The sequence below is a fragment of the Mobula birostris genome, chromosome 5, assembly GCF_030028105.1.
Source record: "Mobula birostris isolate sMobBir1 chromosome 5, sMobBir1.hap1, whole genome shotgun sequence".
Taxonomy (NCBI): domain Eukaryota; kingdom Metazoa; phylum Chordata; class Chondrichthyes; order Myliobatiformes; family Myliobatidae; genus Mobula; species Mobula birostris.
The window spans coordinates 83,538,828-83,555,657 of record NC_092374.1 but is presented as its reverse complement, the minus strand read 5'-3'; the positions used below and the strand labels follow the sequence as shown (position 1 = coordinate 83,555,657).

General features: G+C 42.3%; 1 protein-coding gene across 2 annotated transcripts in view; it reads left to right on the top strand.

Moving 5' to 3' along the window:
• neurl4 (neuralized E3 ubiquitin protein ligase 4) overlaps positions 1-16,830 on the top strand; it is a 127,713-nt gene that overhangs the window by 40,212 nt on the left and 70,671 nt on the right. For both annotated transcript variants that reach the window (XM_072258272.1, XM_072258271.1), the window contains exons 6-9: positions 3,119-3,191; positions 5,908-6,169; positions 11,666-11,847; positions 13,789-13,874. In XM_072258272.1, the coding sequence (XP_072114373.1) occupies positions 3,119-3,191; positions 5,908-6,169; positions 11,666-11,847; positions 13,789-13,874 (603 nt within the window). The remainder of the gene's footprint in view (positions 1-3,118; positions 3,192-5,907; positions 6,170-11,665; positions 11,848-13,788; positions 13,875-16,830) is intronic.

The window sequence follows — 16,830 nt, the reverse complement described above, 5'->3', positions numbered from 1 at the left end:
CATGTTATGCACCCATAATTTAACCTACTCTAAGATCAATCTAAGCTTTCTCTCCCACCGATCCCAGCATTTTTAAAATCATCCATAGCTGGAGGAGGTAGTGGGGATATGCTCCCACTATCTATTAAATGCTCTCAATGGGGAGCATCTCAAATAGCCTCTGACAACCAAGTCCAGTTGGTTTAGCTACCAGGCCTGGTGGAACTATTTCTACTGACAGGCTGACACAAGAGGCAAAAATGGGTTACTAGTACCTTAAAACCATTTCTTCAGGCAGATGAGGCTCGTCAGCTGTGGTTGACAACTCCTATAGAAGAAGGGAAAAGCTCTCATCTCAAACCTCTGCTGTCTTGTGGTTATATCCACTTATGGGGAAGGCTTCTGCAGTAAAGCCTGAGGAAAAAAATCTGGAAAAATACTGGTGCCGAATCCCAAAGGTAATCCAACGTTGAGTTCAACTCTGACTGGTAACTCGTGCGATACAGCTGGGTGCCAATCTGTATCGGTCTCTGCCATTCCTTTGGATTTACCAGCTGCAGAAGGGAAGCCTACTGTATGGGCAACAACTTGCTCTCCAAATCATACTGCCCAGGATCGTATATCACAACATATTATCCATGGTCAACCCTGGACAATGGAGGGCCTCAGCTATCATCAATTGGCCGCTGTAAATCATTCCTAGTTTGTGTGAGGGATAGAATGGAAGGGGGTAGGGGTCTGATGGGAATGTGGAGAGAATAGGTTGCAGAAAAAATTGGTGGTTAATGGGATTGTGGGTTAAAAAAAATGCTATCTACTGTATTGTGCACAAATCGAAGGCACATGTACATAGCTCGGGTGACTCAGACTTGCACAGTACTGTATTTGTCAACATGGAACGGAGTGCAAGTTTGTAAATCTGGTAGGAGCAAAGGATGTTGGGAAAGGGACGGGTGGAGCGCCACAGGAGGGGTGTAGGACAAGTGGCAGAGAAGGAATGCCACAATGGAGACCCATATCAGAATCAGGTTTATCATCACTCGCATATGACTTTCACGCAGTGCTGTGCGTCATAGGAAAGAGGGAAATATTCCAGAGGTGCTGGCATTGGTGAGGATGGAAGACAAGTTAAAATGTGTAGATGTTCTGAAACTCACCACGTTCCTAGGATGGTAGCTGCTGTGCTGTGGAGTGACAGAACCTGCAGAGGGAAGTAAACAGTGCTCTGTCCATCAAAGGGTCATTACTTCCTTCACACTGCGTTGCTTCAGGAAGACCTAATGGTATTGTCAGACGTGCCCACCACCCTGGCCATGTGCTTTTCTCTCTGCTTCCTTCTGGGAGAAAATAGAGGAGCCTGAAAGCCAGATATTTCGGACCAGCTTCTTCCCTGCTGCTCTCAGCTCCTGAATGAATCACCCTCTCATCTGTAGAGAGAGGTAAGTGCACCAGGTTCCTGCGAGTTCACATCATGGACAACCTTACCTAGACCCTCAGTATCACCTCCCTGACTAAGAAGACACAGCAGCGCCTCCACTTCCTGAAAGATTGAAGCAAGCAAGGCCCCTGCCCCAATCTATCTTCATAGGAGCACCTTTGAGAGTATCCTTTCAAGCTGCATCTCCAGCAAGGCATCGGACCAGAAGTCCCTACAAAGTACAGTGAGAACGGCTGACAGGATCGTAAGGGTCTCCCTACCCTCCATCAGGGACACTTATCAGGAGCGCTGCGTATGCAGGGCCCTTAGTATTAGGATCCCACCTACCCATCCAGCATCCTCTTTGACTTTCTATCATCAGGCAGGAGACTCCATTGGGAACAGCTTCCTCAGGCCATTAGGGTTCTGAACTCCCTGCTGCATCGCATTCGAAGTGTCACTGGATAGTTTGTACTGTACCCTACAATATTTAATGTATGCACTTTAGTTTGTTATTTATGCGTAATTCATTTGTAGATTTAATTCTTACTTTCCAAAGTTATTGTGTGTTTTACACCCTGTTCTGAAGAAACATTGTTTCATTTGGTAATATACGTGTATATTGTTAAATAACAATAAACTTGATGTGATCCCCCTTCACAGTGTTGCTGTCAGGGTCTTGAACTCTGAACTCCACCTCTTCCATATTGTCAGGATAGCATTTCTTTTTGTGCTGCTACAGATTCCTTATAGCTTCTTCACCGTTGTCATTGTATTTCCCAGACGTGTTGTTTACTCTGTAAGCTTCATGTAAGCAGGAAATTTGATTGTACCCTGGTGTATACAACAATAAATGGATCTGATCTGATCTGACTTGTTCATGAGGAAAAGACAAAGTGTAGATTGGGCAAAAATCTATTTTTGTTTATGATAGATTGCGTGAAGCTGAACACAAATATAATTTCAGACTATTTATATCATGTAGGAACTTGGAGAAACAAGAATTTAAATTTTATTGAATATAACGCATTTAATTGCTAACAGTCTGATACTTCGCAATAGTTCAACTGAGGTAAAAATGTTTTGTTGCTTTTCATTTCTACTCATTGTCTGAGACTTCTCACTTAAGTGTCCAACAATAATTGGCCAGCATTGATAGATTCCAGTTACCCTGATACAGTTTCTCCATGACTGTAATGTCCTGGTGAAACCTTTCACCATGCTCGTCACTGACAGCGCCAAGATTTGCAGGGAAGAAGTCTGAATGGGAGTACAGAAAATGAATCTTTTTGTGACATGTTGCACTTCACGGTTTTGTGTGTTTGAAGCATGTTGCCAACCAGCTACACGTATTTTGGTGCTCTGTAGTTGCCAAGAAATTTTCAACAACATCCTTGAATGCCTTCCATGTGATTTTCTCTGGCCCCACTAGAAGTTCTTCAAATCACCTGTCATTGATGACCTGTTTGATTTGTGGACGAACAAAATTTCATTTCTTAATCTTGGCATCAATTATTCTGACTTGAATTATGAATTGAAATAAGAAATATAGGCAATCTTTTAAAAAATGGTGCGAGGTTGGGAAATTTCTTTGTGATTTTTCATGATTAGCAGCTCAGAATCCAAAAGATACACCCAAATGTATTCTTTGTTATCCATTGTTTGTATTGAAGGTTGGCAAGAGTGTTTTGTTGTCTGAGACGCTTTTATTGCCTTCCACAGGAAGGGGATCACATCGGCCTCATGAGGAAATCCAGTGGAGCCTTGCACTTTTACATAAATGGCATTGACCAAGGTAAGCCGAGTTTCAGGTTAACTTATCTTCGGTGTAGTCTGTAACCTTGGTCTGGTTGTCCCACCAGCCTCTATTATCCCAACTTGACAAGGGCTGTCATTGACACAATTTAGTGAAGCCCTGATTTCACTTTTGGACAAATGATGACAGAACGTGCAGCATTTGGTTGAACCGACGGGAAGGAGGATGGTTGTGTCACGTCATTTCAGGACATCTGCAGGAAAGCGGTCAGTATTTTAATTTTGTTGGTACAGACTTAACTTCTGCACAGTGTTCTCCCTGTAAATGGAAACCAGATGAATAATGATCAGAATCAGTTTTAATATTACTGGCATACGTCGTGAAATTTGTTAACTTTGCAGCAGCAGTACATAATAAAGAATAAAAGGAATTACTGTAATTATATAAATGTATATTAAATAACTAAATTAGTGCAAAAGCAAATTTTTAAAAAGTAGAGAGATAGTGTTAATGTATTCAATGGCCATTTAGAATTCAGACAGCAGAGGGCAAGAAGCTGTTCCTGAAGCGTAAGTGACAGCCTTCATGTTCCTGTACCTCCTTCCTGATGTTAACAGTGAAAAGAGGGCATGTCCTGGGTGATGGGGGTCCTTAATGATGGATGCCACCTTTTTAAGGTTCACTCCTTGAAGATGTCCTGAATACTGTGGAGGCTAGTACCCAAGATGGACCTAAGTTTACACCTCTGCTTCGATCCTGTGAAGTACCACCTCCCCCCCGCCCCCCACTCCTACCAGACAGTGGTGCAGATACCGTAAATTTGATGCTGAAAGTTCTTTATATGTTAAGCAGCATCTGTGAAAAGGGATAGTTCATCTTAGCTAAAATCCCGGAATTGGGGGAAATTTATAGCAACCCTGCAGGTCTTTGGATGTTGGAGGGAACTGGAGCACCTGGGGGAAAACACACACGCACATTCTGATTTATACTGAAGCCCCAGCATTCGCGTGTTTTAATTTTACCTACAGTGCCTATAAAATGTATTCACCACCCCCTCCCCCCTTGGAAATTTTCATGTTTTATTGTTTTACAACATTGCAACAGTGGATTTAATTTAACTTTTTTGACTCTGATCAATAGAAAAGACTCTTTCATGTCAAAGTGAAAACAAATTTCTACAAATTGGTCTAAATTTATTACAATTATTAAACACAAAATAATTTATTGGGTAAGTATTTATCCCCTTCAAGTCAGTATTTAGTAGATGCACCTTTGGCAGCAATTGTGGCCTTGAGTCTGTGTGGATGGTCTGTATCAACTTTGTACATCTCGACATTGAAATTTTTCCCCATTCTTCTTTACAAAACTGCTCAAGCTCTGTCAGATTGTATGGGGATCGTGAGTGAACAGCCCTTTTCAAGTCCAGCTACAAATTCTCAATTGGATTGAGGTCTGGACTCTGACTTGTCCACTTCAGGACATTAACTTTGTTGTTAAGCCATTCCTGTGTAGCTTTGGCGTTATGCTTGGGGTCATTGTCTTGCTGGTAAACAAATCTTCTCCCAAGTCGCAGTTCTCTTGCAGACTGCATCAGGATTTCCCTGTATTTTGTTGCATTCATTTTACTCTCTACCTTCACAGCCACCATCATGCTTCACAGTTGGGATGGTGTGTTTTTGATGATGTGCGGAGTTTGGTTTATGCCAAAACTAGTGTTTAGTCTGATGGCCAGAAAGTTCAATTTTGGTTTCATCAGACCATAGAACCTTCTTCAGAGTCTCCCACATGCCTTCTGGTAAATTTCAGCCAAAATTTCATGTGAATTTTTTTTTTCCCAACGGTGGCTTTCTCTTTGCCACTCTCCCATAAAGCTGCAACTGGTGAAACACCTGGGCAACAGCTGTTGTATGCGTAGTCTCTCCCATCTCAGCCACTGAAGCTTGTAATTCCTCCAGAGTCCTCGTAGGTCTCTTGGTGGCTTCCCTCACTAGTCCCCTTCTTGCACATTCACTCAGCTTTTGAAGATGGCCTTCTCTAGGCAGGTTTACAGCTGCGCCATATTCTTTCCATTTCTTAATCATTGACTTAACTGTACTTCAAAGGATATTCAGTGACTTAGAAATTTTCTTGTATCTATCTCTTGACTTTTGCTTTTCGATAACCTTTTTGGAGTTGCTTGGAGTGTTCTTTTGTCTTCATGGTGTAGTTTTTGCCAGGATGCTGACTCACCAGCAGTTGGACTTTCCAGATACAGGTGAATTTTTACTACAATCAATTAAAACACCTTGACTGCACACAAGTGATCTCCAATGAACTAATTATGTGACTCTTCAAACCAATTGGCTGCACCAGTGATGATTTGGTGTGCCGTATTAAATGGGGGTGAACACTTGTGCAATCCATTATTTTGTCTTTTATATTTGTAATTAAGTTAGACCACTTTGTAGAGATGTTTTCACTTTGACATGAAAGACACATTTTCTGCTGATCAGTGCCAAAAAAGCCAAATTAAATCCACTGTGACTCAATGTTGTAAAACGATAAAATATGAAAGCTTCTGGGGGGGGGGGGAGGGGGGGAATGAATGCTTCTTAGAGGCACTATACATTAATTTATCTTCCAAATTTAGATCAGATCATTTCACTTAATGACTCAATTTCTTTTCTGCTTTCTTTTTATCTGTATCGTCTTTTGTTTATCTTTGCTCACCCTCACTGTGTTTCCTCCTCTCCCCTCACCGGAATTTCTTTCTCAGGGGTAGCAGCCACCCAGACCCTGCCCACAGTCTACGGGGTGGTGGATCTCTATGGCATGGCAGTGAAGGTGACCATTGTCCACAATCACAACCACTCAGACCGGCTGCGCAGGAACAATGCCATCATGAGGGCGCTGTCGCCGGACGTGGGGCGGCGTGTCTTCGATTCGGGGGATGGCGAGGTGGAGCGGCTACTCTTCCACCCCAACTGCGGGCAGAAGGCTGCCATCGTCTGTGACGGCCGGACTGCCCTGAGGCCGCAGTAAGTTCACAGTCCCTCAGCTCCTGAGTTCAGTTGTGCTCTAGGACTTCCAAGTTTACTTGGAGTTTTGTATGTAGTTGTGGTTGTTCCATTACAGGAAAGATGGGGCTATGGAAAGAGTGCGGAAAGGATTTACTTAGATGCTGGTTGTTGTGACGTGAACAAAGTCAACGGAGAGACACTGAACTAGTTGGTATAGAAGTGTTTTATTCAACAGAAACGAGCATCAGGCATCATATTGAGACACTCTTGGAGGAAGAGGCCCCCCAACCTAAAATTACATGACATTTTTTTAATGCTAAAGATCAAAGGTAACAGCAAGACAATTGTATGTTTACAATGTATTTACAATGCTTCCTTTGAATTACATATCATTTTTAAACACCTCCGTCTTCACACTCAGACTCCATACAACCAAAATGAATGTGTGTCTCCACTGACTCCAGGCTGCATTTATGCATATGCAGACATTTAAGATCTAATTATTCTGAGCTGCGTTTTAAATCCAAACTGCACTCCGTGTTCAAATCTGAATTATGCCCCAACTTCAGAATGTACCCTAAGACTGGTAAACTTCTTCTGTACCTTTTCTTTAGAGGGTATGAGCTATCAGTAGAGGTTGTCAAAGGTCTTCTGAACCAATAGGCACACTCTCTCAGCTCAAACTGCCTGGCCCCTCCTTCAGTGAACGGGGGCAAGGTTACTGGTTCATGGTCATCCAGGAAGCCCAGGAAGAGATCAGAAGAGTGAATGCTGTCAGAATCCATGTGGAAGGAGACAAATCCATCACCTCCCTCTGGTATTCCTCAGCCTTCCCTTTATTCCATTGTCCACTGCCCTGTCCTATTAGGTTCTTTCAGCCCCCTCCCTTTTCCAAATGTTACTTCCCAGCTTCTCTCTTCATCACCTTCACCCACCCAACTTCCCTCTCACCCAGTCTTACCTGTCACCTACCAGTTTCCCCTTTCCCTACTACACCCCCACCTTCTGGCTTCTGCCCGGCCTCTTCCTTTCCAGTTCTGATGAAGGGTCTTGGCGTGAAACATCAACTATTTATTCCTCTCCAGAGATACTGAGTTCTTTCATCATTTATAGTGTGTGCGCGCATGCGAGTTGCTTTCTTCTGTACTCTGTTGCTCCCACATCTTCCTTGTAGTGTGGTGACCAGAACTATACATAGTATTCCAAGTGCAATCTAACCAATGTTTTGTATGGCTTCAAACCTGACTCCCTAACTCTTGACCCATGTGGGCAGGCATACTAAATTAAATACCTTTTTCACTGCTCCCTTCACCTGGGTCGCCACTTTCACCTACCTGTGAGGAAGCAATCGGTTTAAAACTTAGAATTGAAGTTGATTTCTTTTTGTTTATACGGTAAATGGATGGGGTGCAGTGTGGCAAAAGCCGTAAATAAATTTAAACCCACAAATCAGCTATTACTTAACCCTTCAAAAGCTGAAAAATCTCTGATCCTCTGACCTAGTGCAGTGAAGCGCTGTGCTACCTTGCCATTAGAAGAGAAGGTTCATTTAACTTGTTTCTCAGCCCGTTTTGGAATGAGCTACAGTATCAGTGTATTCTGGTTAGTTGGGACACAGGAACCAGTATATTATGGGCTAATTAAGCAGCTGTCCCAATTAGCTTAAGTTTCATAGCAATAGTTAAAGTATAAAAAAGACAAACTACTATTTAACTGAATAACAAATTATGTATTTCAATGAAATACAGAATAAATTAGAGTGCTACCAAAACTACTACAGTATATAAAAGTGTATTAGTTCCTAATAATTATCAACAGAGGAATTCATCCCATGTACAGTTGCCGTGCTCTCCTGGTTGAAGTAAATAAACAATCAGCGCAGACATCTAGTGCAGATAATGGACAGTCTTCATATAATGCTTTTGCGATTACATCCCCTGAATCTTCATTTTCTTTGTAACAATCAAGATGATTGTTGATACCTTCAAATTCTTTGTAGTTCCTAACTTGTTGAAGTAGTGAAATCGTATCATTTTCACTCCCGGCAGTTTCTGGCATCTCCAAGCCTGAATGCTTGAAATCACAATGAGCAAAACAGTTCAGAATTGACTTGCTGCTTATTTTTTACCAACTATCAGTGACAAGAATTGCTGCTTTTTTGAAGAGGAGCACATACAACTGGCGCTATTTGAAAAAATGGTTTGCGGTTTGCTTTAAGCACAGTATCGTATCTCACGGCCACACTAGTGCGTGCGACTGATGCTGGTTGAAATGCTGTTTGCCGTGTTCCAGTGAAATGGCATAGTCTTCCAAACACACGAAGATAATCGCAAACACGAGAAATTCTGCAGACTTCTGAAGAAGTGTCTCGGCCCAAACTGCAGATTATCTATTTCTTTCCACAGACACTGGCTGAGCTCCAGCATTTTGAGTGTGTTGAAGGGAATCTCAGCTATTTTCTTGATTAATTTTTGTTCATTAAGAGTTGTCCTAAATAAGCGGATTCTCTGATTAACCAATGGCCCAATTAATTGAAATCCACTGTGTAACCAAGCATTAAGAAAGCTATTGCACTAATCAACATACTCACGTACTTAAAACAAAATTGTCAGTTTTGAAGCATTTGTTTGACTCTTTAGTCTCAGGTTTTTGATTCAGAATAGTTTATTTTCATTTATACCTGGACACAATGAAATTCATTGATTGCTTGTAGCTCACAGAGTAAACACTATATGTTCATTAGCCACTATGAGGTATAGGAGGTAACCTAATTAAGTGTCCACTGAGTGCATTTCTGTATGTATGTGGCCTTCTGCTGCTGCAGCCACTCTACTTCAAGCTTCATTGTGTTATGCATTCAGAGATGCTCTTCTGCACACCACTGTTGTTCTTTTCTTTTGCCCATTACGCCGCTGGCATTTAGGGCAGCAATGGAGGTCCTCCATCTCTGCAGGTGTTCAGGGCTTCCTTCATCATGTCAGTAGCTTCCTCTTGGAGGATTGGTGGACCACTCTTAGTCTGGCCTCTCCCTTTGACCTGTTTGGCATGGGTGACCCAACCAAGAGCCAAAGCATAAAGCCCTGACTCCAGCCAACATCGCTCTCCAGGTCAAACCTCTAAGCCGTACAATAAGAAGTGTTGGTCCTCTTGTAGGACACCGCTGTTATAACGTGTGGTTATTTGAGTTGCCGTCACTTTCTTGTCAGCTTGAACCTGTCTGGCCTTTCTCCTCTGACTTCTCTCGTTAACAAGGTGTTTTTGCACAAAGAACTGCCGCTGACTTGGATTTTTTTTTTTTTTTACACCATTCTCTGTAAACTCTAGAGAATGTTGTGCATGAAAATCCCAGAAGATCAGCAGTTTCGGAGATACTCAGACCACCCCATCTAGCACCACCAATCATTCCAGGTTTGAAGTCATTTAGATGACATTTCTTCCCTATTCTAATGTTTGGTCTGAACAACAGCTGAACCTCTTGACCATGTTTTTCAAAGATTCAAAGGTTCATTTGTTATCAAAGTATACAACTCTGAAATTATTCTTCTCCAGATAGCTACGAAACCAAGAAAGAAGAGAACGTCGGCACGATCATCAACCCCCAAATCCCTCCTCCCTGTTGAAAAACTCAGCCAAAATGGAACAAGCACATCGTCCCCCAAATCCCCCTCCCTCGCACATGAAAAAACGAGAAAGATTTGGTGAAAACATAGAATAGTACAGCACAGTACAGGCCCTTCAGCCCACAATGTTGTGCTGACCCTCAAACCCTGCCTCCCATATAACCCCCCACCTTAAATTCCTCCATGTACCTGTCTAGTAGTCTCTTAAACTTCACTAGTGTATCTGCCTCTACCACTGACTCAGGCAGTACATTCCACGCACCAACCACTCTCTGAGTAAAAAACCTTCCTCTACTATCCCCCTTGAACTTCCCACCCCTTACCTTAAAGCCATGTCCTCTTGTATTGAGCAGTGGTGCCCTGGGGAAGAGGTGCTGGCTGTCCACTCTATCTATTCCTCTGATTATCTTGTACACCTCTATCATGTCTCCTCTCATCCTCCTTCTCTCCAAAGAGTAAAGCCCTAGCTCCCTTAATCTCTGATCATAATGCATACTCTCTAAACCAGGCAGCATCCTGGTAAATCTCCTCTGTACCCTTTCCAATGCTTCCACATCCTTCCTATAGTGAGGTGACCAGAATATAACAAATTATAAGAGTGGGGGAAAAAAAAATCTGTAGTCCAAGTCCACATCCAAAATGCAGAAAACCTGGGTAACATTCTCCGAGCACAGTGGTAGGCTTTTCATCTGTGGCAGCAGAGCAATCCCACCAACAGTCAAAGGGCAGTATCCCCTCTCTGACAACAGAACAAAATCACTGGTAATCAAAAGGCAGTCTCCACTCTCCGCAGCAGAGTGATCCCACCAGCAATCAAAAGGCAGGCAGTCGATGCTCACCTTCCACATTCGCCTCAATGTTTCCATTTCCCTTGTCACTTTAGTCAGCGAACATGGAAGCTTTAATCGGCAAAATAGAGTCAAACATCGGCTTGCACACCACAGCCTTCTCACCACAAAGTTCGTGCACGCGGCCTCTGCCTTTCAAAATTCTCTCAGAGACTGTAGAGTGCTGAAACACCCAAACTGCAAATCACAGGCTTCAACAGTTCCAGAATCACATTCAAGACAGAAAACAAATTAAAAAGACATAAGAAATGAAATGTATGGTATCATGAGCTATCCAGAAGATGTTGACTGAAGGAGCATTTTACCAAGCACTGTCTTGACCGGAAGTTTCTATGCGTTGAGTTGTTGCCACATGATTGGCTAATTAGATCTTTGGATTATCAAGCAGGTGTATCTAACAAAGTGGTCATTGAGTGTATCGTTCATTATGTGCCCTGCTGTACTCGAGACCACTTTGTTCGGTACACCTGCTTGTTCATTCAAATATCTAATTAGCCAATCATCTGGCAGCAACTTAATGCATAAAAACTTCCGGTTTTGATTGTTCTTGGCAATTTTTTTTTACTACGTAAGTGGTTTGCCATTGCCACCTTCTGGGCAGTGTCTATGATGTAGTGTGACAAAGTCACTGGAGAGACGCAGGTGGTAGATACAAAGTAGTCTTTTATTCGACAAAATGAGACACAGCAGGTATCAGAATGAGACCCTTTTGGAGGAAGAGACCAGCTCAATCCAATATTACATGACATTTAATATGCCAAAGATCAAAGGACAATTCTGTAGTTACAACTTATTTACAATGCTTCCTTTGAATTACATGTAATTTTCACATCTCTTTCACACCCACACTCCAGACACCCAAAATGAATGTTATTCCGCATTGTCTGTTTTTTCAATTAACAGCTCTAGGATCCTATTTTCCAGAGTTCGTTTTAAATTTAATCTACAGTCCATGTTCAGGACTAAAGATGGGTTGCTGAAGTTAATATTTTGTCATGCACTCTGTCCAGAATATTCTCTAACAGCTGTGTGTTCTTCCTATACAGTGCAACAGATGACTTTAACCACGGGGTGGTGCTCAGCAACAGGTCCCTCAGGAGCAATGAGATCTTCCAAGTCCGTATTGACAAGATGGTAGACAAATGGGCTGGGTCCATAGAAATCGGCGTTACCACTCACAATCCTGCTTATCTTCAACTACCGTCCACTATGACTAATCTACGCTCAGGTCTGTTTCCTTCCGTACCTACTTTTATTTCATTTTTTCCCGACCAGTACTCCCTTCCCTCACCTTTCTCCTATTTCCAATCCGTATTTCAGTACAATGGTATTTTTGCCCTTAGAAAAGTAGTCCAGAGACTTGAATTTTCCAATAGTGATTTAGGAAATTGAATTAAGTGTGTAGATTGTTTTAAAAAAAGTAGATTGAGTAACTAATATGTACTCTTTTAAGAAAAGATTAACAAGGATGTTTCCATATGGAAAGATTGAATAGGTTAGGGCTTTATTCCTTGGAATGTAGAAGATTGAGGGGAGATTTGATAGAGTTATACAAAATTATGAGGGGGGTATAGATGGGATAAATAACAAGTAGGCTTTTTGGGTGGGACTGCAACCAGAGGTCATGGGTTAAGGGTGAAAGGTGAAAAGTTTAAAGGGAAACATGAGTGGAAAATATCTCAAAGGCTGGTAGGAGTGTAGAACAAGCTACCAGTGGTGCATGTGAGCTTGATTTCAACATTTGAGAAGTTTGGGTAGGTACATGGATGGTAGGGATGTGGAGTTCTATTGTCCTGGTGCAGGTCAAAAGGACAAGGCGGTTTAAATGGTTTAGCACTGACTAGATGGGCTGAAGAGCCTTTTTCTCTCTTGTACTTTTTGATGACTCTTTGACCAGAGGACCAAAATTATAGGAGAGGTTGGCCAGCTTAGGTGTTGTGTCTGTAACTTTAGAGTAATATTTGAGTAATCTTGTAACTATATTGCTTGATTAAGCATATTTTGTTTATATAATTCATTATGGATTAAATGTAAAAATACATGAATTTTATACGTCATAATGCTAATAAGTGATATATGCGCGCTTTGCTTATAAGAACAAAGTAAGACTGGCATATCTTGGCCTCTTGTTTTTCTTTTAATTAGTTTAATGTTTTGAAGTTGTAAAACAATGTCTTTATTCCCTGGAACATGGGAAAATGAAGGGCACCATTTATGTTTAAAATTATTAGAGAGATAAATAAGCTGGATGGTTCAATTGTTTCGTCAGGGTAGGGTGTCCAAACCTAAGGAGCACAGATTCATCAGGGCAGGGTGTCCAAACCTGGGGAGCACAAATTTAACAGGGTAGGGTGTCTAAACCTAGGGAACACAGATTCATCAGGGTAATGTGTCTAAACCTAGGGAACACGGATTTATCAGGGTAGGGTGTCCAAACCTAGGGTGGACACCCAAAACTAGGGCGAACAGATTCATCAGGGTAGAGAGCACAGATTTGTGATGCAGAGGATGGTAGGAATGGGCGACCAGAGAAAGTGGTTGAGTCAAGTTTCATTAAGGGAGGACTTGGATAGTCTGTGGAGGGGCATGTCTCAGATATGGTCCGAACGCAGGAAATTGGGACCTGCTGAGTGGATGCTGTGGTTGACGTGGATGGGCCAGTTGGGCAGAAGGGCCTGTTTTCGTCTGTATTGCTCGATGGCACCTTGATTTTAATTTAGGAAGGAAACCTGCAAATCGCACTCTGCACAGCAGGTGGAGTTGGTGCCTTGCAACTCCAGTGACCTGGGTTCACACACAAGAGATGCTAGAAATCCAGAGCAGCAAACACAAAATGCTGGAAGAACTCAGCAGGTAAAGGAAGTATCTATAGAAAAGAGTAAACTGTCTCTGTTTGGTCTGAGTCTCGTCTTCAAAGTTCTACTGAAGGGTCTTGGCCCGAAACGTAAACAGTTTACTGTTTCCCATAGATGCTGCCTTTACCTGCTGAGTTACTCCAGCATTTTGTGTGTGTTGACCAGAGTTCACTCCTGACCTTTGATGCTGACCTGGAGATTGTAGGTTCTCACTGTTACTGCACGAATTCCCAGATGTGCTCCAGTTGCCTTCAACATCTTACTCATCCCTGCCTAATTTTGTTTAAACTGAAAAGGTGGGTTTGTTGTTTCAGGTACTTGGATGATGACTGGTAATGGAGTGATGCACAATGGAACTACCATTCTAGACGAGTATGGTCACAACCTTGATCGCTTAAAGGTGAGGCTGCTCTGCTTTAACCCTTTTGATAAAGGTTATGTGGGGGGGATGTCCAATTGCATATACTTGCGGCCCATTACGCCACTGGCATTTAGGGCAGCAATGAAGGTCCGCCATCTCTGCTGGTCTTCATTGTGTCAGTAGCTTCCCCTTGGTTTTCACCACTGTCAGTCACGCAAGTCCCGGGTGGAGACTCAGGAATACCATTACGCTCAGGTGCAGAAGGATTCTTCATTGCTATTTCCATAACAGTTTTGTTTTGTCAGTCAGATTTGTTATTCCTGAGCTGAACCCCCAAACCCAGAGGACTGGTGGACCACTCCCAGTCTGTCCTCTATCCTTGGACTTGTTTGGCACGGGTGACCCTACCAAGAGCCAAAGTATAAAGTCCTGACTCCAGCCTATATAACTCTCCCGTTTATTGAGGCACACAAGCCTCCAAACCCAACAACAAGATTGTGGTCCTCTTGGAGGGCCAATTTCATATAAGACAGTAAATTTAGTGCTTTCTTCTGAACCAAGGCTCAGTGGATCAAGCAGCATCTGTGGAGGGATCTGTGGTGTCAGTGTTTCAAGATTAATTGTCTGCTGGAGGAAGTTCTGAAGACCAGTCGGTACAATTATGGTCATTCTTTTTATTCAAGAAGACTTGAGCTTAGTTGGACTGACCAGTCTTTTCTCAGAATGGTATTGGTTTCTGAATTGTCGGGGAATTGTATTCTCAACTCATTGGTCTCTGCCAACCGTGTGGGAAACAGAAGGCGCAGAGAGAGTATTGGCAGGTAGTTAAATATTGACCCATGACTACGGGGAGAGCTTTCTCCCATCTGCCTTACTGAAGTATCTGTGGGATCTTTGGTCTTGAGGGGGCAGAGGAGGCCCAGAATTGAATTACTTTGTTCTTTTGTACTAATCACGGAACACAATGTATGGACTCTCTTACAATGACTCTACAACCCATGTTCCGAGTTCTATTATTTACTTATTATTTGAAGTTTTTGTATATTTGCATAGTTTGTTGTCCCTTGCATATTGGTTGCTTGTCAGTCTTTGTGTCTAGTTTTTCATTGATTCAGTTCTATTTCTTTGTTCTACTGTGAATGCTTCAGGAAAATGAATCTTAGGGTAGTATATGGTGACATTTACGCATTATGATATATTTATATTGAACTTTTGAAAATAGTACTTGTGGCAGTGCTATATTTGCATAGCCCTGGTCCTCTCGTCTGAGGCTGTATCCATCTGCCAGTGGGACGCAATCCATCTCACGACCTACTGACACACTAGTAAGGGTACAGCTATCTCACACTTGCACCGAGGTGTTCCCTGGAGCTAAAATGGGAATGGTGGAAATAACTGTTTTGTGATGAAGGAGAACTTCTTCTCTCAGAGGGTGGTGAGAGTGCAGAGCGAGTTGCCAGTGCAGTGGTGCATGTGAGCTTGATTTCAGTGTTCCAGAGAAGTTTGGATAGGTACAGTTGCAAGAAAAAGTTTGTGAACTCTTTGCAATTACCTGATTTTCTGCGTTAAATTCTCATAAAATGTGGTCTGATCTCCCTCTGTCACAATAATAGACAAACATAATCTACCTAAACTAATAACTCAAACAATTGTACTGCTTAGATTTAGTACTTCTCATCAATACTGAGTACACCATTTAAACAATCGCAGTCTCGGTTCTAAAAAGTATGTGAACCTCTGGAGTAATGCCTTCCACAAAAGCTATTTGGAATCAGGTGTTCCAATGAATGCTGAAGGAGATGAAAAAGAACCCAAGGCTAACAGCAAAATACCTGCAGAAATCTCTAGAATTTGCCAAAGTCTCTGTCCGCTATAAGAAAAACACAACGAGAATGGTGTTCATGGAAGGATACCATGGAGGAAACCACTGCTCTCCAAAAAAAATTGCTGGATGTGTCAAGTTTGCAAAAGACCACCTAGATGTTTTGTAACACTTCTAGGACAATGTTCTGTGGACAGATGAGGAAAGAGTTGAACTTTTTTGGCAGAAATGCAGACGGCTATGTTTGGAGGAAAAGGGGCACTGTACACCAACACTAAAACCTCATCCCAACTGTAAAGCATAGTGGAAGGAGCATCATGGTTTGGAGTCACTTTGCTGCCTCAGGGCCTGGACAGCTTTCAGATGTTGAAGGAACAATAGATTCAAAATTGTATCAAGACATTTTACAAAAGAATGTCGGGGTAGTGTTCAGTCCCCTGAAGCTTATACAACAAGACAATGATCCGAACCACTACAGTAAATGAACAACAGGATGGTTTAATAAGAAGAAAATTCCTATTTTGGAATGGCCAAGTCAGAGTCCAGATCTTAACCCAGTTGAGATGCTGTGGCATGACCTGAGAGGGCTGTTCATGCAAGGTATCCCAGAAACATTGATGAACTGAAATAGTTTTGTTATGGAGGAATGGTCTAAAATTCCTCATCACTGTGTGGAAGCCTGATCAACTACAGAAACGTCTGGTGGAGGTTATTGCTGGTAAAGGAGGTTCTACCAGTTATTAAATACAAGGGTTTATGTACTTTTTCCAGCCTGGACTGTGAATGGTTAAACAATGTGTTCAATAAAGACATGAAAAATACAATTGTTTGTGTGTTATTAGTTTAGGCAGATTGTGTTTGTCTACTATTGTAATTTAGATGAGGATCAGACCATATTTTATGAGTAATTACTACAAAAAAAACAGGTAATTGCAGAGGGTTCACAAACTTTTTCTAGCAATTGTGCATGGATGGCAGGCGTGCGGAGGACTGTGGTCCGGGTGCAGGTTGATAGGACAAGGCAGCTTAAATGGTTCAGCGTGGACTAGGTGGGTCGAAAGGCTTGTTTCTGTGCTGTGCTTTTTTTCGACTCTGTGAATCTATTGGGGATCCTTAAATCGGGGGTTACTGGGCAGCGTAGCTCGAAGGGTCAGAAGGGCTTATTCCACTCTG